General features: G+C 40.8%; 1 protein-coding gene across 1 annotated transcript in view; it reads right to left on the bottom strand.

Annotated features, from left to right (window-relative positions):
* Positions 1–3,383: 3,383 nt before the first annotated feature.
* Positions 3,384–27,395, bottom strand: part of LOC109510938 (solute carrier family 12 member 9) — a 58,893-nt gene continuing 34,881 nt past the window's right edge. The window contains exons 9-13 of the mRNA XM_019861637.1: positions 24,713–24,837; positions 15,005–15,197; positions 11,590–11,764; positions 10,312–10,458; positions 3,384–5,757 (exon numbers count right to left, since the gene is read on the bottom strand). Of these exons, the coding sequence (XP_019717196.1) occupies positions 4,832–5,757; positions 10,312–10,458; positions 11,590–11,764; positions 15,005–15,197; positions 24,713–24,837 (1,566 nt within the window). The 3' untranslated portion in view covers positions 3,384–4,831. The remainder of the gene's footprint in view (positions 5,758–10,311; positions 10,459–11,589; positions 11,765–15,004; positions 15,198–24,712; positions 24,838–27,395) is intronic.

Genomic DNA, 27,395 nt, shown 5'->3' with positions numbered 1-27,395 from the left:
GGAAAAGGGCAGCGGACAATAATATGCAGTTGAGCAATTAGTACAACAGAATTATACTTGCCCTCCAAGTGAGATTATTATTACTTTTTTTTTCAAATACAGGTTATGCATTGAATAGTACTTCCGATTGTTCCTGACATACTGTATACACTACAGTATTTCCATTTGTGATTGCTCCACGATGGGCATTTAATCAGCACACTGAAAAGCCCTTGACACATTCACTTTCACAGCTATGATTATGCACGACTCGCCAAGCTGAACTTTAAATATGTCAGCACTGTTTTGCCAACTGACACGATTTCTGCATAATTTAATGCATATATGGCTCAAAGCAATCGCCAGGAGTCTGTTTGGCTTCCAAAATTCTTAACTGGTAATGGAATCTGTGTGTCAGCGTGACCAGATTGCACTTGACTTCCCAGTCGCCATACATCTTTTAATTCTTTTCCTCTCTCGTTTTCCCTGATCCACGTGATGACTCAGGAAAACTGCCTGTCTTGTAAAATAAAGTGGATGTGAAGATGCGGGGAGGGTAGAAATTAAAAGTGAAGTGATAAGTGAGCATGTGAATCCTTGCGCGCGGGTGTTAAGGCTATGATACATGGAGGGAGTGACGCGTTTCCTCTGATCAGGACTGTGGACGTGACAGGGCAAAAAATGGTTTGCCTAAAGGCAAACACACTAAGCCTTCATCTTGTCTCCCTTTGCTGCTGTCACCCACATGCATGTTTGCACGCACACACACGCACACACACACACACACACGCACACACACACACACATTTCGGAAAACACTTATTGTGTCTCTTCTTCGCGACAACATATTCCATCATTTCAAGGACTCAAGAAATTCTGTTTTCATACCAACACGCATTTCCGCATACAGGTAATGTGGCACGAAAAACAGTAATCGAGGTCCCAGGTTAGCCCAATAAGGACCAAGGTAACACAATTAGATGAAATAAATATCAAAGAGATAGAAAGAAGTTGAGTAAAAGTACCTGTGGCGAAAGCCAAATTGTGGCAGAGTTTTTACTTTCTCGACCTGGATTTGCTACCCCTGCAGTCTGACGCTTTGCAACGGCACTATGATCGAGCATGAACAAAGCCAAGCGCGGAGCTATTCCAGCTCAGGCATTTATTGCAGACAAGGACAGCACAGTGTCATCCTCCTGTGACGCAGGCGGGCACTATCTAGGTACAGAGGGAGGAAATGTGGGCGGACAAATAACTGCACAAGTTCAGCTTGGAGTAATAATGTGATTAACACTGAGATAATCGTACAAAGGTAAAGAAGCCTAGATTTATTCAGGTAAAGAATTGATCATTTTAGGACTATCTGTCATTACATTACACAGGGCAATTGCAATAAAACATACAAGGCAAAAAAAATTATATATATATATATATACTGTTATAAACAAGCCATACACGAATTCGTGTATGGCAGTGAGAGCGTATTCTACTGACAGCAAATAACAGATATATTTCAAAGATCTCTCTCTCTCTCTCTCTCTCAACGAACGATATCTCTCTCTCTCTCTCTCTCTCTCTCTCTCTCTCTCTCTCTCTCTCTCTCTCTCTCTCTCTCTCTCTCTCTCTCTCTCTCTCTATAGAGGGCTCCGTCCTTTGACTTTGTTTGCTGTCAGTAGAATACGCTCTCACTGCGAAATCACTAGGTAGCACGGTGGACGACTGGTGAGCATGTTACAGCATCTTCCAGTGCAGGGGCAATGGGTTCGATTCCAGGCTTCGGCCTGCCTGTGGGTAATTTGCATGTTGTCCCCGTGCCTGCGAGGGTTTTCTCCGGGTATTTCGGTTTCCTTCCACATTCCAAAAATATGCATGAGGTTGAGGGTGAAGGGTTGTTTGGCAAAAATACAGTGGTGTGGAATTTTTTGCACCTTCCTGATTTTTTTTTCCATGTTTACCACTCTTCAATGTTTCATATTATCAAAAAAATTAAGTGTGAGTCAATGACAACACAAGTAATTAGTTTTTAAATGAAGTAGTAGGTTTAAAAATGAAGGTTTGATTGTTAAGGGAGGGAAAAAAAATTCAAAACCTACATGGCCCTGTGTGAAAATGTGATTGTGCCATAAACCTATTAACTGGTAATGAGTCTGACATTTTGTCCCACTCCTCCTGGCAGAATTGTTTTAATCCAGCAACACAATAGGGCTTTTGAATGTAAACGGACTTTTAAAAGGTTATGCCACAGCATAGAATCTGGACTGACAAGGCCACTCTAAAATCTTAAATTTGTTTTTTAAGCCAATCAAGGTGACTTTCTGATGTGTTTTTGATGCAGAACACAAATGTGCTTAAGCTTGAGGTCAAAAACTAATGGCCAAACATTTTCAGAATTTTCTGGTCAAGACCAGAATTTATGGTTCCGTCAATCACAGTTATCCAGGTCCTGTAGTAGCAAAGCAAATCCAGACCATCACACGACGACCACCATGTTTGACTGTTTCTCAAATGCAGTGTTAGCTTCATGCACAAACCTTCAAAAACAGGGGTGCCCAACCCCGGTCCTCGAGAGCCCCTATCCAGCCTGTTTAACATGTTACCATTCTCCAACATTCCTGATTCAAATGATCAGCTCATCATCAAGCGTTACAGAAGCTTGATCACGATCCCGATTGTTTGAATCATGATACATTTAATCAATCAATTTGAATGGGTGGTCAGTGAAAATTTACTGAAAAACTTGATTAGCCTCAGGAAATTCAGGATTTAATGAGGGGGGGATACTTTTTCACAGGGTTAGATAGCTTTGAATATATATGTTTTCCTCAATATAAATCAAATCATCATTTTTAAAATGACATTTTATCATTACTTGGTTGATCTATGATCTGATTTGTTTGATGATCTTAAATAATACCAGCTTGAAATTTACTTAGCATTGGATCATAAAGGAAATTGGGGGTATACAACAACACCACTTACTAGTGATTGTTTTTCTTTATGATCAGACTATAGCCAAGTTGACAAGTCCAAACATTTTGTGCGATTTTTATAAACGACATTCAAAACACATTGCATTTCACAAACAATTTGCAGTTTTGTAATACAAATGTTTCTTGTTGAGAAGTTATTTTTGGAGCCAGTTTGCCAACCTGTTAAATTAAGTATGTCCTTTTGCTCGTTGCTTGAGTTTCATGCATATTAAGACATTTGAAGAAATCTTTTTATGCTGCAGATCTATCACCAAGTATCAATTATGAAGTAATATATTTGGTTGTGGGCTGATTAACCATCGTTGGTCAGTACATCACCAATGGCCACTAATCAAGCAAAGTGGTGTGTTCGAAAGTCAATTTTGAGGGAACACGGTGCAAATTCTTTGTAAATGCCAACATGAAACAAATGAATGAGATGTAAGAAAAAGTCTTTATTAGTCATTTTAATTTCTGTTTCTTTGAGCACCTTTTTTTTTAGCTAGAATTCCAGTGATCAAACCACTTTTCTGAAATGCTTTCATAAATAAGCATGATACATCATGTGCAATTATATCAAGAAATGTAGAATAACCTTTGTTTACTGAGGGGTGGAAATCAAACCACAAGTACCACAAATATTTCAATTTAAACAATGCCACTACCTAGCTAAGCATATCAAGTCAACATGATGATGGCTTTTAGGATCAACTGATGACTGAAAACATAAATTGGCTTTAATTTGCAGTGTTTTTTTTTTTTTTTGGAAGAGACGGAATAACAAGGATTATTTTACGGACAGTGCTTCAGTAATAGCTGCTTGGCGATGACACTGCAGAGTTAAAATGGTGGCAAAAGGCTAAGAATTACAATTGCATTGCATTTTATTTTGGCACTTAATTCATCAAACTGATCAGGCAGTACCTCATGAGGGAAAATAAATTCTAAAATTGGTCAAGTACCTCAAATACAGTACATTCAAGCAATTAACTTAATATCACAGACAATCACAGCAGGTGGAAACACTGTGACCTGTGCAGCTTGATGGACAAAACTGCAGAAAAAAACAAATAAAAAAACCCCAGAAAGCTTCCTATCCCTAGAAAATGGAAAGCAGCTCTCTTGAGTGTACCTGCAATGAAAATTAACAGGCAGACTTCCTGTCCAGGCTGGACTAGTTCCACACGTGAGATCGTTAACAAGCTTGGCACTTTTTGATCTGAAGGCAAATGGAATGATCATGTTAAGAAATTTAAGGGGCAACCCATCTCTACCCCTGCCTGAAAATGGAAAGAAAGAAAAAAAAAAAGAGGCCACAGGGGAAACCAGAGGACACTTGAAATTCAGCTCCGACTGTATTGGCCACTGGAAACCTCTCACTAGTGTGGAATGAAATGATATGAGGGAGAAGGGTGGGCTGCCCATCTTGATGAGAGTCCATATTCCCATCTAGCTTCACTTGTCTCATTTCATGCTGGTTGGCCATACTTCATATTCAGGAGATATACCCGTTGTTTACTTTAGATTTGCTTTATATTGTGTCTTTGTGCCACGCTTCACATGTCTATTGAAAATCATCATTACTTTTTACCTCCAGAAAAACATAGATATGAAAACTATATCTTATTACACACCTGGGGAACGGAAGGCCCGCAGACATCATCAGGGTGGTCCACTGTCTCCGAACGGCCCTCTAAGAATTCATTAAGTCAAAACCACACGTAAAATACGGTTTGGTCCATATTGTGGTCCTTGGTTGTTGCTTGGATTTCAAGGGCTGTTTATCCAGTGTGCTGTTGAGTGACAAGCCAGATCCAGACAGCAATAGGAATACACAAAGCATGGAAGTCCTGCCTTATTGCATGTGACAGGAAGTGGAGTGTTCAGATATCAGTGGTGATGACAGGCGTCACCCCGTGAATAAGCAAAGTGGGACCCAGGTCTTGAGTCAGCAACTCCAGCTGGTGCAAGTAAGAATTGTAGAGACGGGTGTCAGCTGGTGGGCGGGGCAAATACAGGAAGCGCACAGCAGGTGCTGGCTGGGCTTGGTCTAGGATCAGCTGATTGACAGCTGACAGGTAGTCATCAGTCAAGCGTGCGGTGTTGCTCATGAAGCTGTTGACGTAATCCTCCTCATCCTCTTGTTCCAGCTTCTTGATGATATCGGGGGACTGCGATGATTGCCTCTTGTCCAAGTTGCCTTGGCGCTGCCAGTGTAGTGCCACCTGCTGATCCCAGGGCACGGGGTAGATTTGAGCTTTAATTCTCAATTCTTTCAGCAACTGTCCCAGCTTCTCCTCCAAGCCTCTCACGCTTCGCCCTTCCTCCACGCAAAGGAAGAGACGTAGTGTAGCTTTGCGCCAGGCTCGGACCATATTGAGAATGCAAGCTAGCTGCAGCAAGAACAGAGAGCAGGTATCCACGTAGCTTGTGCTGTCTGGACGCAGAAGGTTGACTGGCCAGACATCGACAAAGACAAAACTCTTCCCTGGAGAGGAGGAGGCCGCTGACAGAGCATGTGCTCGGTCAAAACTGTTAAAATGACGGGCCAAAACCACATTCTTCAGCATCTTCATGGCATCGGCAATGATCGCTACGTACTCCTGGGGCCCCAAAACCTTCCCATCATGCACGCCATCATGTGCAGCACTACCATTGGACCGAAGAGAAGCAAAATGGAACGGAGTTTGGCGCTGCTCAAGATCATGAGAGAGGAACGCCACATCTGCAGCATGATTTGTGGAGAGCTTGTCCTTTGGGAGGCTGTCATCATAAAAACCCAGGACAAGAGTGTTGGGACGCATCCCACCTGGAATGTAGAGATGGAAAAAAATGAGTCGGTGAGATACAATGATTTGTTTCAAAACAAACAAAGAAAAAAAAAAAAAATCCATCCCGCAATGTGATTCCAATGTTTTTAGGAAATTGATCTGTCACACAATTCCATTAAAATACATAACTCCATGGAAGGCGACTAAGCACATTCATTGGCTCCAAAGAAACAGGTACAAGGATGTGTTTACCGCAACATTTCCTTTAAACAAAAGTCGATGAGCGTTTGGGAACTGAGGACAATATTTGTTGAATTTTTGTAGATGGCATTCTTTCCCATTCCTGCTTGATGTACAACTTCAGTTGCTCAACAGTCCAGGGTCTCTGTTGTTCCTATTTTGAGCTTCCTGATACGTCAGACATTTTCAGTAGGAAACAGGTCTGGACTGGATATAGATTATGAAGGATTTGCAAATCAACGTATAATGTATTTTTTTTTTCCCACACCGTCGCATCTTCACTGAAAAGGGGCCTCGTATATTGATTTGGCACTTTGTGTACAACTTTATGTTGTTGTTTTGTCCGACCTTTTTTAATGATGCTGCTCTTCATGTTTTTTAAATTGTCCCTTAGGGAAAAATAAAGCCTTTCAATTGATTGACTGATTGATTGACCGAGATGGATCTGATTGACAAGATCATTATGCCAAGATGTGAACCAATTAGTCTGGTTGCCGTGTAAGCATCTAAATTCCGTGTTGACATTCGTGCGTAATGTTGCGTGATGGCCCTCCTGACGCTGCTAAGAGAAGTTAAAAATAGAAGAGTTGCAAGAATTAGGAGGGAGTGAGCGCGAACTGAGTAAAGATTTGCCCCTTCCAATATCAGCAACACTCTGTTGCTGAGCCACTCATCTTTTTCTGGGCATTGACTTTTAAAAGTCATGCCACCTTTGTGTTTGAGTCAGGCAGGCTGATGTGCGCATAAGTTGAGATGTCGACATAAATTTTAATGACGAATGATTGCAGTTTCCAGACATTATGCAACGTTTAGTTTTCGTACATTACCCGTTTCGACTGTCCCATGCACATTCACAATATGGCAAGTAAAGATTGACATATTACCTAAGGGTCAGCAACTGAAGAGCTACCCGTTTTATAAAAGAACCCGTGGGAGCCACAAACCCTTTGGACATCTAAAATGAAGATCGATTTTATTATCCTTTTTAAAGTTCTGCTGTAGACATCCGTTGAGGCAGATGATACATTCAAAGCGATATGTCAACGCATCCGCCATATTGGATGTGGCCATAAAATCGACAGATAATATTCATAAAATTGAGTTATGAAAATATAATACAATTAAAAGCAATGGTTCACTATTAATCCAATGAGTTCTGGCTTGAAGATACATCTCCTCGGAGCAAGTGAACGAGGCATCTTGACAAATCACTTCATTTTGCCACATTCAATACGGCTGCAGAAAAAATTGACATACGCGTGTTTCACAGGACAGTGACAAAATGTTTGTGTTGTTTTTGGTAATACCTGCCTGTTGTTCTTGCAAAGGGCGGCATTCAAAACTATTTTCTGGGAGTGGCAGTGCTGAGCAAATAGAGTACAAAATATACGGAGCAGAGTAAGGACTGTCTGCGGGGTATCTATAACTGGGCCCACCCAAGCATTTCATGTGCCCTCCTTAAGGCCTATGGTTTGTGAGCAGGTCTGATCATGGCTCATTGATATTTGTGTGGCGCTTTGCTTTGATCATAAACACTGAAAAAAGTAAACAAGTGTCATTCATCAATTAAAAAAAAAAAATTGCTTAAAATATTAGTTTGTTTGTTGCGGAGAGCAATGTTTGTGGGTGACAATGATTAAAGGGCATCATGTGTGCTCACCTTGTCTTTTTTTGTCGCATTTTACTTCCCAGGTCCATCAACCACATGTGCCAAATCAACTTTTCTTTACATGAGGAGGGCATGAAAATACCAATGCAGCTCAAGTTTAATTTTCTTTTTTCTTTTTAATGCGCTGCTCGTATTCACTGTGCACTGTGAGAGTGAGAGCAAAATACGTCACATGCACAGCTTAGAGGGAATATTGCTGAGACACTGCAATTTCACTGAAAATCAAATAGTCCATCAAGCCATCCATCCATTTTCTGAACCGCTTTATCCTCACAAGGGCCGCGGAGGGTGCTGGGGCCTGTCCCAGCTGTCTTCGGGCAGTAGGCGGGGGACACCCTGAACCGGTTGCCAGCCAATCGCAGGGCACACAGTGACAAACAACCATCCGCGCTCACACTCACACCTCGGGACAATTTTGAGTGTTCAATCAGCCTTCCATGCATGTTTTTGGAATGTGGGAGGAAACCGGAGCACCCTGAGAAAACCCACGCAGGCCCGGGAAGAACATGCAAACTCCACACAGGAAGGCCGGAGCCAGGATCGAACCCACGACCTCTGCACTGTGAGGTCGACGTGCTAACCACTGGACCACCAAAATAGTCACAAATGTAATTTCTAGTCCATCTGATGACCAGTGGTTGTGCTATTACTTTCACTAATTCTAAATACTATTTTGGTTGACAGTTCAAGAGCACTAAACAAGTCAGCGCTCTCTCTCCATTAACCAACCTTCTTTGCTTAACCCCGGTGTTGCGTCAATCTAGTTTCCACCGAGAAAAAAATAATTTTCCCTTCTCCTGCAACATGCGGCTGTTCAGATTTTGGTGACTCAAATTAATTAGAAATTTGCTCACGTATAAGTCAGTGCGACTTTGGTTTACCGAAGGAGTATTTCTATGAGATGAGTCATTGAACACACCTCACTTCAACTGCCCAATGCAAGTGAGGACAGCACTTGCTTCCTTTAATCCTCCACGCAGATAATGATCGCACCGCTTTCACCAAATGTGTGTTTGTGTTCCCGCAGTAGGGGATACCATTTATTTATTTAATTTTTTTTAAAATCTCGCGGTCCCACATTATAACATTGCAAATACGCGGCTCGAGATGTTCAGCTTGCAATTGATCTGACTACATTTCCCCGATCCGTAGGCACGGAAACAGGGATTTAATTTTAGTTCGGTATGACACAAACGTGAATGTGAAAGCAACTAGGAAGGAATTTAACAGTTAAGTTCCTTTATAATTGGTATACAGTATGAATCACTATGACAACTGTGTGATTGATGTACATGTGGCTCAAATAATTGGCTTGCTGATTGGACTTTTTTAAAAAACAAACAAACAAACAAACAAACAAATGGGTTCTCTCGGACAGGACCTGTGTAAAAGTGGGACAAAACAATGGAGCTGACGTAATCCACTGGGACTCGATACACAAGGACCACCAGGACCTCTTGTCATTATCCTACACGAGCAGTACTCACAGCCAAGGTTTTATGGGTTTTACAACTCTCTTTTTAGCGGTGAACAATGTCTCCAAGAAGTTTTTAACTCATTAAAAAACAATTGAACTGTAAATGTATTCCTAAATGAACAAAGATATAGAAATTAATTTTATGGGCAAATTGCTTTAAATACAAAGAAAAGTCAAATGTAAGGTTTTCTTTTTTTTAAACACCACCATTCAGTCTAAGCAGCGTGAGAACGGTAGCCCCCCCCCCCCCCACATCCATACCCAAGCACTTATCGCCCAAAATACAGGACCAATGTTGAATGAAGATAGAAGAGAATTGAATGAGGAAAACCTGGAGGAGAGCAAGGAAAGACAAAAACTTGTGCTGTGCATTATTGGGAACCTTTCTCTGAGTCGGCCTCAAGTGGTGTTTGGCCTTTAAAAGTATATGGGACACTTACCATCAGGTCCTGTGCCTCCAATCAAATTGTGCATCAACCATTTCACACCGTTTGTAAACCCGAAGCGCAAGGATATTCCCAGTTGGCAGGTGCTGGATGACTACCCTTGACCTGAACGAAAACATTGACAACTTGTGTTTGGCGTTGCACACCCAGATATGCCCCAAAAGGTTTCTCTCTCTCTCTCTCTTTTTTTTTTTTTTTTGAGAATTCCTAAAAAATAAAATAATCTAATTTAATCCATCTGACTACAGCGCACTATCCATTTAACCATCAAAAGATCAGGTCCGTGCTATTAATCAGAGCACAGAAACGTCAAGCCAGAGCAGTAGTAACCTTCTTAGTTTGATAACAGAAAAATTGCATACAATGGGCTAATGGATTTAAAGTCAAACTGCATCAGCCACCAAAAGAACTACTCAACGATGGGCTTGGTTCGATTACAAGTTATGGTAAATTGCTAGACTTTAGGATACATCTCTGATGACAAAGGTTAATCTACTGTATTACATTTATTACTGTTTCCTGGTTGATGTAGGCAGCCCCTCAATCATTCTGTTAAATATGACATTCAATACCCTCTTACTTAGTCAAATAACATGGAAGGCTTTTTTTATGAGCGGTGCCACTAACGAACACTTGGGCTTCTGCCACGTGACGTCATGCTACTGGATGTCATTAGCATGCTCAGGTGTACCTGGTAAATGCACCCACAGACTGCATACTTGAACGAAAATATGGCATTTGGACTGATGGTGACACTGACCTAGTCCAGAGATGAACAGAAGGTGCTGGATTCCATGACGCACTGAATCAGCCAGTGTCAGGTTGACGAAGGCCTTGATGTTGAGATGGTCCACCAGGGATAGCCAGGAGGCATACTGGGATTGTAGAGGGTCAGAGGGTAATGTGTCTGTGAGTGAGGGTGGGGGAAAGACAAACATATACCTAAGTCAAAAGCATAACATGCAGCTCAGCAGAGCTTAGCCCACAGGCCACATCGTAGGGCGATGGGGCACAAATGTGCTGAAAATCATGTGGCTGTATATACTTTACAACAAGGGTGTCAAACTCGTTTTTGTGGCGAGCCGCATTGTAGTTACGGTTTCCCTCGGAGGGCCGTTATGAATTTTGGGAAGAACTAGTTTTACAATTAGAAGTCAAGAATAATGACTGTTATTGTGGATTACATATGACAATTTGAAATTGTGGTTCAGACTTCAGCAAGCATCATGGAACGTGACATGATTGATTTGCTTTCACGGGCCACATAAAATGGTGTGGCGGGCCAGATCTGGACCCCGGGCCTTGACTTTGACACCTGCTTTACAACATAGTCCTCTTAAATTGCAGCTCCATGTATGAAAAACTGCCTCATTTTTCTCGACACCAAGTGCCAGCTCAAATTGGAGAAGGGCTCTTCATCTGCTGATGAAAATATCATTCCTCCCTATTGTGCTCAGGCGACACTCAGACACTTGGGCGATTTTGATTATGAACTATTCATTCAGGGCCAGCCCCGTTTTCCGTATGAAAAGAAAATACGTCTGCATGAGGAAGAAGTCTTCAATAAGTCTTACATGCTGACAATTACTCAGAATAATTCAAAGTTATCATATCAACATGTAAGGCGCCAAAGCACACAACATGAAAACTAAAAGTGCAGCACACACTGTACATACAGTATATTATACGCAAGGTCTGTTTGAAATTCATGGCAAACAAGATACAATGAACAAATATGAATTAATGCAGTATAAATTCTGGCCTCGGCCGCAAAACAGAAAATATGCACATTTCTCCTTGAAGGGGAAGCAACAGTGGGATGTGTATTCAGAGCAATGTAGAGCAATGTAAAGTACTGCACCATATCAGCCATTTTGGTGAAGCATTTTTAGGAATTGAATTTTGGGAAGTTGCAGATATGGCTGCCTTAAAAAAAAAAAAGTATCGATGTAACGTATCAATTGTGTTTTTTTATTTTCTACGAAATTTGCAAACAATTACATTTGATTATAACAGTGTGCCGGATCAGTGCTCTTACTGAGATCGCCAAGTTGGACGTGCCCCAGCACGTACAGGCCGCTCTTTTTAATATCGTTGATGAAGGTGATGAGGCCGACACTACTTCGAGGGTTGGAGACCATCAACAGAACCTGAGGCCTCCAGAACTTGACATGATCCTTCCTCACATCCAGCATGAGCAAATACTTCCGTACCTAGAAGTAACAAGGAAAAGGAAAGTTACATTTAAATATACCCAGAAACAAAATATACTGGCCATTTCATTCTACATTCTGGATCATAGTTGGGAACAGTTTGACAGTAGGATGAGGAAAAACAAAACAAAAAGAAAGACCAAGTAGCAACAATAAAACAAGCAAACTTCAATAGTAAGCTTAATTGGATCTTCAAAGTTTTGGGGTTGAGTCCAAATCACCATTTTTGCCCTCTCTCATCTGTTGAGAGGCCAAAGGTTAAAATCTCAGATGATTTTCTTACTTGCGATTGGAATTGACTCCCCACTAGTCTTTCAACTCTTCCAGAAAAAAATTGATGTCAATAGATTTTTCCCTAAGGTACTGGTTGCTATGGCCCTGTGAAATATGGAGGGGCCAAAACTTTAAATGTGTTTTTCTCAAAACGGGATTTCAAACTGCTAACATAGAAATTGCTGTGACTTTGTTTTGACATACTTCCATGATTTGATGGCCAGTTGAGGGGAGAGATGTCTTACTGAAGGACTATCAAGTAAAGAAATAGATAGATAGATAGATAGATAGATAGATAGATAGATAGATAGATAGATAGATAGATAGATAGATAGATAGATATGTATGTAGGTATGCATATCATCCATCCATTTTCTGATCCGCTTATCCTCACAAGGTTTGCGGGGCGTGCTGGAGCCTATCCCAGCTGTCATCAGGGACACCCTGAACTGGTTTGCCAGCTAATCGGAGGGCACACATAGACCAACAAAAATCTGCGCTCACACTCACACTCACATTCACACCGAGGGCAATATAGAGTGTTCTATTAACCAGCCATGCATATTTTCGGAATGTCAGAGGAAGCCCGGAGTACCCAAAGAAAACCCACACAGGCACAGGGAAAACACGCAAACTCCACATAGGAAGGCCGGAGCCAGAATCGAACCATTGCACCATGAGGCCGACGCGCTAACCCTTTGTCCACTGAGCCGCCTACATATATGCAGTTGCAAGAAAAAGTATGTGAACCCTTTGGAATTACCTGGATTTCTGCATAAATTAGTGTGTGTGTGTGTGTGTGTGTGTGTGTGTGTGTGTGTGTGTGTGTGTGTGTGTGTGTATATGAGAGAGAGAGAGAGAGAGAGAGAGAGAGAGAGAGAGAGAGAGAGAGAGAGAGAGAGAGAGAAATCAAATTTGGGATCTAAATCTGACTGCGAATTATGCCCTATGCAAAAAGTGTCGTTCAGGAATCTTGCTGAATGCTTGCTTGTCTAACCATTTTAAGCTTCAGCCATTATCATGACATTATTCGCAATTACACGTTTTCATGCTTGCATCAACAAGTAACCAGCGATCGTCTCTGAGGTGCGGAACAACTGCCTCCACTCATCTCATCATCTATCTTCTTTATCGTGCCATTTTCTTCGGTCTTCTCATCCATCAGGCTATCATCATTTCTGTCTCTTCAGTCTCATCCATCACTTCATTTCCTCAATCACTCATCCGCTCTCCATGCTTATATTCCGTCTCCATCTATTTCTTTACTTGATACCATCAGCGTCAGTGTGCCGTTTTTTGTCCCTAAGTCTTTCCTTAACACTGTTGTCAGCAGCTTGTTATCTTCTAGTGTGTTTTTGTTGTGAGCGCTTCTGTCTCCATTTCTTGCTGCAACGCTATCTGGCTGGCATTCTGCCAAACTGGGTGCTGTTGGAATAGTTCGAACAGGCTGCTACACACCCGCGTACAAGCCCAATTCCCCTGAAGTTGGGACGTTGTGTTAGACATAAATAAAAACAGAATACAAAGATTTTCACATCATGTTCAACCTGTATTTCATTGAATACACAATATTTTGTGTTCAAGCTGATAAACTTGATTGATTTTTACCAAACAGTCATTCGGCTAGAATGTTATGGCCGCACCACGTTCTAAAAAAGCTGTGACAGGTGGCAAAAAAAGATGGAGACAGAAACCTTAAAACAGTCCCACGGACTGATTTCATGTCAGACAATATTTTCAGGGACCAGCCTTTAACGCGGGATAGATACAACAATACAATATATGACCTGCATGAAAAGTGTGGTATTTTCGAAACATAATAATAATAAACACGAATCATGACAAGAGGAACAGCTGGCCGCAACATTCTCTGGTAACTATGGCAACGTTTAAACGAGCCTTCAAAATAAGATACACCGCAAATAAAAAGCGAATGAAAAATACGACTCACCATCGCCGCTTATTATGCAGAGTAGGCTTGGTGCGTGTGAATCTCCCATTGAGATAAAGCCGTATTTGAAATAGGACTCCCGATAGTGTGTATGAAACGACTGTAGACTGATATAACAGAGAATCCGGCAACCTTTCAAAATAAAACATCTTTCAGATTCCGAAATGAATAAAACGGAAGGAATGTAAGTTATTTATTCTTTCTGTGCGGCCCGGCACCAAATGACCCGCGGACCGGTTACGGCGGTTGGGCACCCCTGCCTTAAAAGACTCAAAGAAATTGTGATAATCTATTTTTACATCACAAAAACCTGGCAACTTGTTGACTTCCGTGTGCTGCCGAAGCAAACATGTCGCCTCTACTGCTATGCCTGAGTGACATGCAATCATTTAAATTGTTGAACTGCCCAGTGTGAGGGGAAAAAGCAGAGAAGGGAGGAGGAGGCATCTGATCGGAAGGAGGCGTGTGTGTTAAGGGGAAGAAAAGGAAAGACGGGAGGGAGAAGGAGGAAAAGTGCAATAAGTTGAGTGGTTGTAATAATGTTCTGCCTCTTGACAAACTGCTCGCCAACCCAACGCCCCGAATCGCCTTGGCAACGGGCCTTGCTGGCAACGCAGCTGCCTCACCTTGAGAGCAACAGACCTGCCTATAGAGGACAGAGCGAATTGTATGATATCAAGTTATGTATGAGTGCGCTTGCACAAGCAGTACTTCATTGAGGGGAAAAATATGCAGTGTGTGTGTCAGGTAGGTCTGATATAAAAATGATAGATGGTTGCCCAACAATGAATGAGTATGAATTTGGAGGGACAGCATTTGATATGTGTGTTGTTGTCTAGTGCATATACTTGGCTTGGAGAGGCAATAGTCTGTGTTTGCGTGTCCCAATAAACATTTTAAAGAGATTGCTTGGCAAGAACCCCTTTTTTTTAAGTTGAGGGGGAGAGATTTTAGCTGCTGTAATAATGACGAGGCAGTGCTGTGTGTGTGTTTGTGTGTGCGCGTGTGTTTCAAACCTGGTGGAAAATGAGAGCCTGGCTGATGTAGCCCCAGCTGGAGGTCGGACTGAGGTAGTGAATCAGCAGCAGCAGCAGCAGCATAAAGGCGATGCTGGCCGAGGCGTAGATGGAGTTGATGAGAAACATCATCACAGCACAGCCCACGATGCCCAACACACATGTATGCCAGGTAAAGTAACGAAAAGTGGGCCTGGGGAAGGAAACAAAGTCAAATCAATCTTTATTGAATCAGAATTAGGGTAGCATTTTCTAAATCGCTGTTTTTTTTTTCATAAATAGTCATATATTTTCTTTAAATTCATTAAATATTACTGTATATTCTTCAATCAGTATAACTCTTTGCATAATGAATCAAGAAGCAAGTCGGTAACAACAAGTAAAAATGTGTACTTTTATGCTTACGGTTTTAGATTACCGCAGTTTTTAGTTCTAATTTCTGTACCATATTTGGAATGGTCATTTTGGGGGAACATTGTTGTCTGATATGTTGCCGACAAAAACCTTCAAACTAGAGTGAAACAGCTTCATTATATAGCCTCAACCCTTTCATTTTGTTTGCTTCACGGGAAACCCCTTCTCTATCAAAAATATCCACCAATATTAATTTCAAGGGGTTCCCTCCATTGACGCATCACAACATGCATGTCGTTTCAAATGCGTCATTTGTCCTAAAAACCCGACTGAAATTGCACAAATGGAACATGGTGAGAAAAGCAAGGTCGGCATTAAAATACGTCATGTGCTTTTGTAATCAGTGCTCAATCAATGTTTCAAGAAAATTCCCAAAAGGTGGCACCAACTTTTCACGTTGCTACTCAAAAAAAAAGGGGGTCAGCACTAATCAGTCAGTGTCACTAACAAATCAGTCAGTTTTGGCTCCCTTTTTTCATGAGTTGAAATGACAGATCATAGACTTCCATCCTCAAAAGGCCTCGATCTCTTAAATATTGTTCACAGATCTGTAAGTGAGCATATCTCTTACGCAAATAATCCATCCACCTCACTGACGTGGCGTATCAAGATGCTAATTCGAGATCATAACTATTGCACAGGTGTGCCTTTATCTGCCCACTATAGCACTCTGAAACATGCATGTTTCATGACACAGCACAATGTCACTAAGTCAAACTGCAATTGGCAGGCCGAGTCCAGGAATATCTATCAGAGCTGTTGCTAGTGAACTGAATGCTCATTGCGGTACCATAAGCCATCTCCAAAGGCTTTTCAGAGAATTCGGCAGTCCATCCAGCTGGCCTCATAATTCTTAAAATTTATAAAATAGCGGCACAGAGGTTAACTGGTCAGCACAACCACCTATTAGTTCAGTAATAAAAATACATTTCATTTGGAAACACCTTTCGAGATCCTTAAAGACACTGTGCATCAAATAAAAAAAAGGTGGTGGTGGGGGTTGGGGGGATACAAAGGAAATTTAACAAATTAAAAAAAAAAAAAAATAAAAAAAAACACATAGGACAGTTACACTTGAGTTTGCATTTGAAAGTGGTTACAGACGCTGAGTTGCAGAGGTCAGGTGGCAAAGAGTTCCAGAGCCGAGGAAGAGAGCAGCTGAAGGCCCCGCTCCCCCTGGTGCTGAGATTGGCAGGTGGAACACTTAAATGGATGGAGGAGGAAGATGTGAGGGCACGGACTGGAGTGACAATGTGGAGTAGGTCGGACCCGAATGGAGATAACCTTTCCTGGAACCTGAATTCTTGCGGTACTTGTGAGGCCAAAAGCCCCTGTGAATCCATCTTGTCGCTAGCCTGCTGATTTGCATCAGGCCTCACCAGGACCAATCACAAAGGAATTTTGTGTTTGGGGAGTGGGGGATATGCAGCTGTGACAAAAACACTTCTCGATTGACGATGGGATGGATTCAAAAATCAACGGCATGTTATTTAAGATGCCCTTTATTTGCATATTTACAAAAAAGACAATATCACTCGACGCCATGTTGCCATCTGTGCCAATCAGAGATGACAGGACTCAGCTGGTCAAAACAAAGCGCACGCCGATGACGACATTTTCAGTATTGTACTTATTGTCTCGCCTTTCCGAGCAGATCACATTGGAGCAGCGCCAGATTGATGTTGTGGAGAACTCCTTTGAGTGATGCACGTATCAATCTGGCTCTTGCCAGGTGAGTATGGAGAAGCAAGTTTGTGAATGCTTGGAAGATATAAAGTTCTGATTGAATTCTGAATTTGACCGTGAGCCAGTGAAGTTGCTGGAGGACGGGAGCTGATTTATATGTTATGACGTGCAATGGAGTTCAGGACCAATTTGAAGCTCATGGAGGGACTTGTGAGGGCGGCCAAAAAGGAGAGCGTTGCAGTAGTTAAGACAGGAGGTGACAAAGCTGTGAACAAGGATAGAAGTGGTTGGCAGGATAGAGGGGGCGGAGTCACAGGTGGAAGTAAGATGGCCGGGTTAGGTTAGTGGTATGCTTCTAGAATGATAGAGTATAGTTGAAGAAGACATCCAGACTCTTGATGTACAAAACTGACATGACATACCTCCGAAGACTTGCAGCTGGAGGTACAAGCAAAGATGGCTCTACAAAGAATTACTTCAGGGAGTGTGAATACAAATGAAAACCACAATTTTCATATTTTTACTGGCCTTAAATGTCACTGTATATCTACTTCACAATTATGTCCTACTTGGTGTTGCTCAATACAGAATCAAAATTAAAAAATATTGAAGTTTGTGGTTGTAAGGTGAAAAAGTAAAACGGGTATGAATACTTTTTCAAGGTATTGCAAATGTCCCATTGTTAACCCGAGCTTGTTGTTGCTTCTTTTTAGGGGGGATGTGTTGCCGCCCCCAACCGCCCTGCGTGGTGGCATATATTGCACATCCCAGAAACTGCCAATGATCATGCATTCCAAAGGTGGATGAGAGCACACTGAAAGTGTTCTTGCACTTCCTTATGGTACAAAAATGTAATATATTTTTGGCCCACCTTGGGGTCCAACGTGCTGTTGTAAACATAAAAAGTTAAAACTGATCTGAGTTCCACTAACATGCTTCTGCTAACCAAGACCATTTTGAATACATCTATCCTTCCAATTCTGCACAGACTAAGGTTCATTAAAATATGCCTGGATGACTTCAATTTGGAAGAATTTGACGGCACCCACCATTGGATTGAACTCGAACTGATGATGAGCCTCACAAACGTTATTTTGTATGAATCAGCCAAGATGAAGTCAGACACATTACAACAACATGTAGAAAGTTTTGGAAAATGTTACAGGTGCTAAGGTGTGAGCAATTGTGTGATTTTTGTCTGTTTTCAGTTCAAATCAAATTAGCAACAAAGCCATGAGCGTCTAGAACAGGACTGCCCAACTGAGTCAGTCGTGGTCAACTGGTAGACAACTGACTGCCTGACCAAATGAGAAATTGTAAATGCAGCAGTAACTGAAGCGGTGTCTACTGTAAATCATTTGAATGATATAGTAACTGACGTCGTTAATGAAACTTAACTTTCCTGACCTTTACCCACTGATGTGCCACAGAAGTTCACTACTTCAAACTTTGCTTTTTACGTCTTGACCACACATTTTAGCCCCTTCTTCACCCTGTTCGAGAAGAGTAAAATTAACGATAAAAGCTCAACTTAACCGCCCCACCAATCCATCTCATCTTTCTGTTATGAGCAACAATGGTGCCTCTATACAATCACCTCTCTCTGACCCCATCACCTGTCTGTGGTTCTCCAGCAGCTGATGTCACTTTGCTGACACCACAAAAGTATCCGAAGAGAGGCACAGCCAATTAGGGAATTAAAACAGGCGGCTCGATTTGGACATCTGCCAAAAATCACGTCACACTTATGGTAAAGCGCACATGCACGCGCACACACGCACACACGCACACACGCGCGCACACACACACACACACACACACACACACACACACACACACACACACACACACACGGAAAATTAGTGTATGAGACATGAGGTCAGCCAAGACAAGGTACTGAATGACCTTAAGCAACATTAGAAGTGACAGATTATAAAGCGACAGTTTCCCTTTAAAATATCAGGGCTGGCAGTCAAGCAAAAATAAACACATGTTTGTCGTTAGTGATTAGTCATTATGGCAAATATGTTCTAAAATGAAGTCCGCAGGTTCTCGAGCATTCTCCTGTACTCTAGAATGATCTACCCATGGAAATTAGAGCTGCTAGGTCAGGTTAACTGTTTACATCGCGACTTTCACTGTAAAACTAAAAGCATTTGCTGTAAAATGTGTTACAGTAGTATAGCGTAGTTTGTAATCCAGTACTCTACTGTAAACCTCATCACCCTTTGGAAGCAAAATAAATAAATGAATGAATGAATGCAAGTTCTACCACTGGACATCTTCCACAAGTATAATACCTGCTAATTGGTCACATTTCTATTTCTAACAACAACATCCTGTGGAAATCAAATTTGGTGTTTGTGGTTGGATGGAAAAGTACTTGGAATTTCTAATTCATGTTCATGTAATCAGAACGAAAAATAATTTGGATATATTAAGGCCCTTTTCATGGGGATAATTTGTATATTCTTTGTTGATTTAGAATACAGACAAAATGAGTGTGGCTGGGTTTATTTCATGATTGGCGATTCACGTATTTATAAGTGAATTAAACACCAGCGGGTAATTGCTCCTCGCCAGAGGAGGCTCGCTTGTAACCTGCTGTGGGGTGCGCCTTTTGCCCGCACCCTCACGTTACTTAGACTGATGTGGCTATTGGTAAATTAGCCTCCAAATCCGGGTTAGAGTTCATCACAATAGTATTTGCTATGCGTTGATATTCTGGAGTAAACATTTAAATCTGGGTCAAAATGTTGTGTTTCAAGGATCTCAGAAAAATGTCATAGTTTTTGTATTTTCCTAGTATTGACAGAGGTGTAATGGAAAGTTTGAAAGATAAATCTGTTAAATCACTCAAAGGAAAAAATAAACATTTCAGCAGATCGGGAATAAAACAATTCTTCAATAGTAAAGGGTTATGATTGTTTGAGACATGGGCGCAACCTACCGTATTTTCCAAACTAAAAGCATTCAATTTTTCGCCCTATAATCCGATGTGCCTTATGTATGGTATTACCCAGTCTTTATATTCCCCATTGAGTTGTTTCGGTTCGTGTTCCTAAGATATCTAGTGGGGATTATTAGCAGGAAGCAATTGACGTGCATTCGCCAACATGCACTCAAGACAGACAACTAATTTGTGAGCTCTGCGGAGGTATTATGAAATGAAGATAATGCCAAAAGCATAGTTAACTACTGACTAAACGAAGGAAGAAGGAGACAAGCAAGACTTCGAAGGATATTTAGCCCCTTGTGGATGTGAGCCCACGAGGTTTGTGTGCCTTTTTGTTGAATCAATTGTCTTCATAACTTTTGTCGTTCATTTATTGTTTTGAAATGCCATTTGTATTTATATGTTTCATGTCCGTGTTTGTGACCAGTTCTCAAAGCTTTGTACAGCTGCAGCTGTTGTGGAGGTTCCATTTAAATAAAGCTGTAGTCTATTGTATTGTTGTCCCTTTAGCGTAGCACCATCTGGTGGATGCATAGTGCAAACGCAGCCCCTATTGCAGCTTATGTGTCTTATAATGCAGTGCGCCCTGTACATGAAAACAGTTTTGAAAAAGGCCATTCATTAAAGGTGCGCCTTATAAGCCATAGTGACTAATAGTGCAGAAAATACGGTAAATGCATGGGGTTTGTACAAATAAAACAGGTGATAACATTTCTACTTACATGTACATCACAAATGTAGAACAAGGTATGCTTCGTGTCACGGCCCATGTTAAAGGTCACAGATGTCATATTTTCAAGTTTAAACGAACATTTTATTCGGAGTGATTCTTATATCCAGTGTTCCCTGTGAGTTCACTCACTTCATTTAATTTATTCGCTCTCTTCATTTAATAAGTCCAAAAATTGTAAATGTATTTGGCAGAGGAGAAAATATTTGATAAAGATGGTCAATTCACATATTAAAACAGACAATCAAGAATGTGGTTGACACAGGCAATGTTGGTGTATTTCGTTGCACTGGAACTAAAAACCATATTAACTGTCACATAAACAATTAAATCACAATCTTGGTCAGTGACAAAACAATGCTGCATGTATGTGCTCCTTGTGTGCACTTGTGCGACCGCAGCTGGTCTTAAGGAATAGTCTGCATTGCTGGAACTGCTACTGATAAAGCTGTTGCCCACACACAGGCCTCATCAAACTGAAAGATAACAGCAGAAATACACACTCATGCGTGCGCACACAGACAGACATACACACACCACACTCCAACACAATCCCTGACACACACAATACTAGTGTCAGGCAGCTTAACTCACACATCGATGATCAGGAACCAAAAAAACCCTCCAGCATGACTTCACACAAAGTCATTTTCTAAATTGCATGCCTTGACGCTCCCGTTGTATACTGCCTCTGCAAAATCACACTTGCACACAGACACACTTAACAAGTTGATATTTTTTTCCGCTACATCATAATTTCAAACCCACCCCTCAACAATGCCAAATTTAAGGGAAAGGAAAATATTTCTGCTAAATTAGTTATGCTAATTACAGAGCAGCTCTCCGGGGGAAAGATGTTGCTAAATGGCTTTTAATTCTTTTCACCTAGAAAGAGACGTGGGAGAGAGCCTGGGCACAATGCACGACGCAATGAAAGAAGCAGAGAGAACAAGAGATACCAAAAAAAAAAAAAAAAAAACTGTACGGCTAACAGACAAGGCGCTTTATCACGTGTGGGGACGCCAGCTCCCTTGGCCGACTGCGATATCAGTCGTAGGCAAAGTTTTGCCTCTAAGTCCTGCAGTCTGCACTCAGAATCAACAAGGCACAATTTTCAGAAATAAGAGAAAGTAAAGAATACTTTAAGAGCACGTTACCTTTGTTGTACTGTACATTACATTAATCCACCATTGTCAAATTCAAGGCCCGGGGGCCAGATCCGGCCCACCGCGTCATTTTATGTGGCCCGTGAAAGCAAATCATTGATGTCAACTTACACGATCCTTGCCAAAATCTGTACTGAAATGTCAAATTGTCATGTGTAATAAACACTGTTGCGATTTTGCAATAATTTTGTTCCCCTGTTTGCAGTCACTTGAACAATAATTGAACTAACTAATATAGTTGACTAATTTCAAGACTAGAAATCCATCAATTTGTTGTGTACTAATAATAATGCGATAAAATGATAAAACATTTATTTGTTTTCACTCTCATAACATGCCTCTGACAGAAGACATAACTCCGATGTGGCCTGCGACAAAAATGAGTTTGACACCCCTGCATTAAACATTTATGTACAGTCTAACCAACACCGCATACTGTCAATAATAACAGCTATTAAATATATGTGGAATCTGAACGTACAGTACAGATCGTCCCCTATTTGCAAACATCCGTAGATACGAGCTAGGGCTGACCGATATCCATAAATGTCATAAATGTTTGTAAAATGCCGTATTACGTTCGCAAGTTCATATTTCTAAGTGTGGATATATATTTTATTTAATGACCTCAAATGGCAATTATAGTGTGAAATTTAATTTCTCCAGACATTATTTACTTTTTTTTTTTAACCCTTTAAGACTGAGGCAATGAATTGTTTGAACAGGATATACCTTAATTTACGAGTGTTACAACTTAAGAGCTTTGCAAGTTTCAAATTTTTTTGTTTTAATTTTATTTTTTTTCACTTTGTGTTGCGAGTCTAAATTTTGCTAAAAGGGGTTGGCACCCCCTCCTTCCAGACTCTTGGTGTACCCCTCACAAGTATTTGAAAACGCCGCTCAAAGATGAAGTTCCCTGGAGGACCAGTGGGCTTGCGAGGGGGAAAGGGTTGGGCGTGGACTGGATGTGATTGACATCAGCATTGACAAACTACGAACTAAATAATCTCAAGACTACGACGAGCTATGCTCAATGAACTTACCAAATGCTATAAGAGCTTTGCAAGTTTCAAATTTTTTTGTTTTAATTTTATTTTTTTTCACTTTGTGTTGCGAGTCTAAATTTTGCTAAAAGGGGTTGGCACCCCCTCCTTCCAGACTCTTGGTGTACCCCTCACAAGTATTTGAAAACGCCGCTCAAAGATGAAGTTCCCTGGAGGACCAGTGGGCTCGCGAGGGGGAAAGGGTTGGGCGTGGACTGGCTGTGATTGATGATTGACATCAGCATTGACAAACTATGAACTAAATAATCTCTAGACTACGACGAGCTATGCTCAATGAATTTACCAAATGCTGTGTTAAACTGAGTGAAATCACTTTATTTGTTCACATTTTGTTTTCAATGTGTATTCATATTTGATAAGACACTGCTTTTTGTATTTATTTAAAACATGGGTCAAAAATTGTTTTTTTTTTTGGAAATGGAATTCATATAGCATTTAAATTCATTTCACTGGGGAAAAAAATCATTTAAGAAATTAGAACTATTGAGCTACGAGCTTGTTCACCTATCAAATAATTCAAGAAACCATTCTAATGTTTGTAAAATTTGCAGGTTTTGATCAATGTATTTTGTCTCAGATTCATCTTGATAGAATCCATATATTTTGGAAAATAGCCCTGCCAATTGTAACGAATGCAATTTTCTTCCATTTGGCAAAACATTTTTGATTTGGACTACAGTCGTGCTCAACCTTGTAGTTGTTTTTTTTTAAATTTTGTGTTACGCTGTCTGTTTGGATATCTTCACTGTAACTGCACTCAAGCTATACGTGCTTGGGGGTGGTGGGGGGGCAGATATTCTCAGAAATTTCAGGACTAATATCCAGCTTTTACTGCAGGGGAGTCCATAATACAAAATGCAATGCCGGTGGTGATATGTCATAACAAGGGAGTGATGCACTGAGCCAAAACAGCTTCTCTCCAGTGTGACAAATTAAAAGCAGTTGCACTTATCATGTTTAGAATGTATCTTTCAGCCCAAGGAAGGGTTTAATCCCGGAAGGTATGACTTTAGGAAAGCAGCCCCGGTTACTGCGTTTGGAGATGCACATCTGTAATGACAGATAGCGGCAGCAGCAACCAGAAATATGAAATGACTCATAAAAAGTGATTCAAATACCAAATGCCAGCAGTGTCACAATGTAATCATTGAGCTAAAGACACACCAACTCTGGTCCTCATGTGTGAACACAGTTTCAGGAAGCTTTTATAAATCACGATCATTGCTAGTGTCCAAGGAATACAAGGCGCACACCAACACACAAACATTGTAAATTTAAATCTCTTAGCGTCTCCAATCCCAGCTACTTGAACAACCAATTCACACTGCGCACCCTCAGACACAAACAGTTTTATTGCTGGTCCCTCTCCAATATGGGGCCATAAGCAGGGACCAGGTTTATGTCTTTTAATTAGTACACTGTTGCCATAGTAGCATCCAGCTGGAATACAAGCACCCCTTTCACACATAAACAATGGTACCCGTAGAGAAGAGAGAACGGGAAGGGAGCATGATTAGAGTGGGAAAGGGAAAATGTGCAACAAAATCATATATCTTAGGGAGTTTTATGGATTGCCTTTATTATCAAAATGTGACCTGTGTGAGAGTGCGATAGCTAAGACGTACAACCGCATATTTGAAAGTGGTGGATTATAACACTCGAGCTGAATGCATATTTGGATAGTTGTTTTACCTGAAATTGGGTGCAGAGGCCCATTCCAGAGCGAGGCATGCCAAGTCCACGGCGGCATAAACCAGCAGAAAGAAAATGGTCACAATACTGGCAATGGTGTTGAGCTTCCCAGAAAACAGCACCAACTACAGCAAATAAACAATAGGAGAGGGAGGGAAAGAAAAAGGAAAAAAAAAAACAAGGATGAATTGAAATTCCCTGAAGTCAGAAGCAAAATTGCATTTGCAAAGTGTTTTTTTCTCAAACCTGGACCTCACCATACTTTCAACTCTTGAAATATGTAATGGTCAATCATGAAATAAGTCACATTTTGCAATATTGAATGCACCAAAAAAAAAAAAATGAAACATAAAAAAAAAAAAAGTCAAACATATTTGGACAGCATTTTCCAAAATAGACAGCATTCTGTGCAGGGATTGACTGTAAAAGTGATGTTATGAAAAGTTGAGCACAACAACAAAACTAATTGTGACGTCAACTTTTGTACAATACTATGCAGAAACAACACACAGCAAATGGCTGCTTCTGATGTCATCCCTCTCCTCAGTGCAAGCCCAAAAGGGTTTTCCAAAACCCCCCGAAGAACCCCCAGAAAGCAGGAAATAAGAATCTCTGAGTCTGTGAAACCAAACTGAAAGCCCTTAAAGTGTGCAGGCAACCAGATTCAACACCCCAAATTCTTTGATCCTTTAAATTTCTATTTTGATTTTCTGCAATTTAACCAGTGCTCTTTAACAACTCACTAACCGATGAATACCACATTTGGGTAAGCACCTCTATGTGAAATGCGATTGGACACATACATCCTTTTTCAAATCCTTGCGGTGAAATTATCTTTTTCGGGAAAGCATCTGACCCGGAATCCTTGGCAACAGGACTCTCCAGATGGAGTCTCAAGATCAATCCTTGCTTGCTTAATATGCGGAACCCGAATCAAAGTGATGTAACTGTGACACATTTTTCAAACAACAGGTACCATTGAAGTGATATTCACTACCCTCTTTTTAAAACACAATTCCACTCTCACATTTGTACAGTATTCACTTGCGGCAGTGAAGGAAAATGAGAGGACGCAAGCTCTGGAATCATCATCTTTATAGAACCTGTGTATGTGACTGAGTGTTACTATCAATTTTGCGTGGCGCACACGCCCTTGTTCTTGTCTGACGATCAATGGGTAGTTTAAAAAAAAACTCTCAAAATTTATACCGCATGAACATTTTATTTTTTTTAAGGAATCCGAGTCTCAAAATACAACCCATACCTTCTACGATTAAAAAAAAAAAAAAAAACGTGAGAAAAATATACACATTTCTTTCAATATACAAAGATTAAAAAAATAACTAAAAATCTTTTTGGGTGACAGCATGATTTTATACAGAGTGACCGCCAAGTTTTTGTGTGCACAAAGCATTCTCCGATGATGACGTAGAATGGTTGCTGCCCACATTGATGCTCTCTGTTTAGCAAAGCAAAACAATTCTGAACTACACCTAAGATTTTTGGGAAAACTTTTTGGGGCCCGCATGGAATTTGTACAAAATTAACCAATTGGCTAGTTTAAGTATATTTGTGCAATCTCACACGAGGCAGAGCGTGTGTGCTGCCGATTTGTGGGAAGCAATAACGAGAAGCTGGTAGGGTTACTTTTAAAAAGTATTCCGATCAAGTTAACTGTTGAAAAACATATTGAGCAAGGTATCCAAGTACCATGATATTAAAGTAATGTAACTTGAATAGTTTTGATTACTTTTGGATGATTCCAAACATGTTTAGAAAAATCTGACAAAAGAGAAACAAAACAATACGAAAAATATTTTGACATTTTTATCTGGTCTTTCCTGTCTTATGGCTGTTTAATATGGAAGGTTTTGGCATGCTGGAGGGAGCATGAGCACCTGCAATTCAAATCCAAAGCACAACAACTGCAAGGCAGACTTGCTAAACACTCGTGCCATGTATGGAGAGAGAGAGAGAGAGAGAGAGAGAGAGAGAGAAAACTTCATCCCATGAGGGAAATTAGTATTCTAAAAGTTAATCCACTTGAAGCAATTGTTTAGTTGCATAAAGGAAGCTGATTGTTCCTGAATGCAATACCTTATGGAGATTAAATACATTTGCAGATGATATTGGTAGTATGGCATTTAAATTGTAAAGCTTGGTTGATTCATTACGGCAATTAGTTAAAGGTCAACTGTGAAGTCATTTTAGAAAATCCCAAATGAAATATACATCCATCCATGCATGGTCAACACCGCTTATCCTGAAGAGGGTCGCGGGGAGTTGCTGGAGCCTATCCCAGCTGACTTCGGGCAGAAGGCGGACGACAACCTGGCTCTGAAGTAGGAACGCTACAATAGTTTGTTTCCTGTCCTATAAAATCATTTTTTTTATTCATACTGTATACACGTAAAGTATTTGTAATTGACATGTTTATACGATACTGCATGTTCATTCTTTTAAGATCTATAAATGTTCATAGTGTATCATACATCATAGTTAGCGGCCATTTTATTGGAAATGGTTACAATGAACTTCCGTCATAATGATTCGTTGTGTTCCTCGAGTTACAATGTGAGGAGGTTCGACTGTGTGCGTGTGTGTTACAGCTGCAGCTGTTGTGAAAGCACTCTGTCAACGACGATGTACTGTAGGTGTGTTGTATTGGAGAATATATATATAT

This window comes from Hippocampus comes, unplaced genomic scaffold, assembly GCF_001891065.2.
Source record: "Hippocampus comes isolate QL1 unplaced genomic scaffold, H_comes_QL1_v1.1 scaffold122, whole genome shotgun sequence".
Lineage (NCBI taxonomy): Eukaryota > Metazoa > Chordata > Actinopteri > Syngnathiformes > Syngnathidae > Hippocampus > Hippocampus comes.
This window is presented reverse-complemented; position numbering and strand designations above follow the sequence as displayed.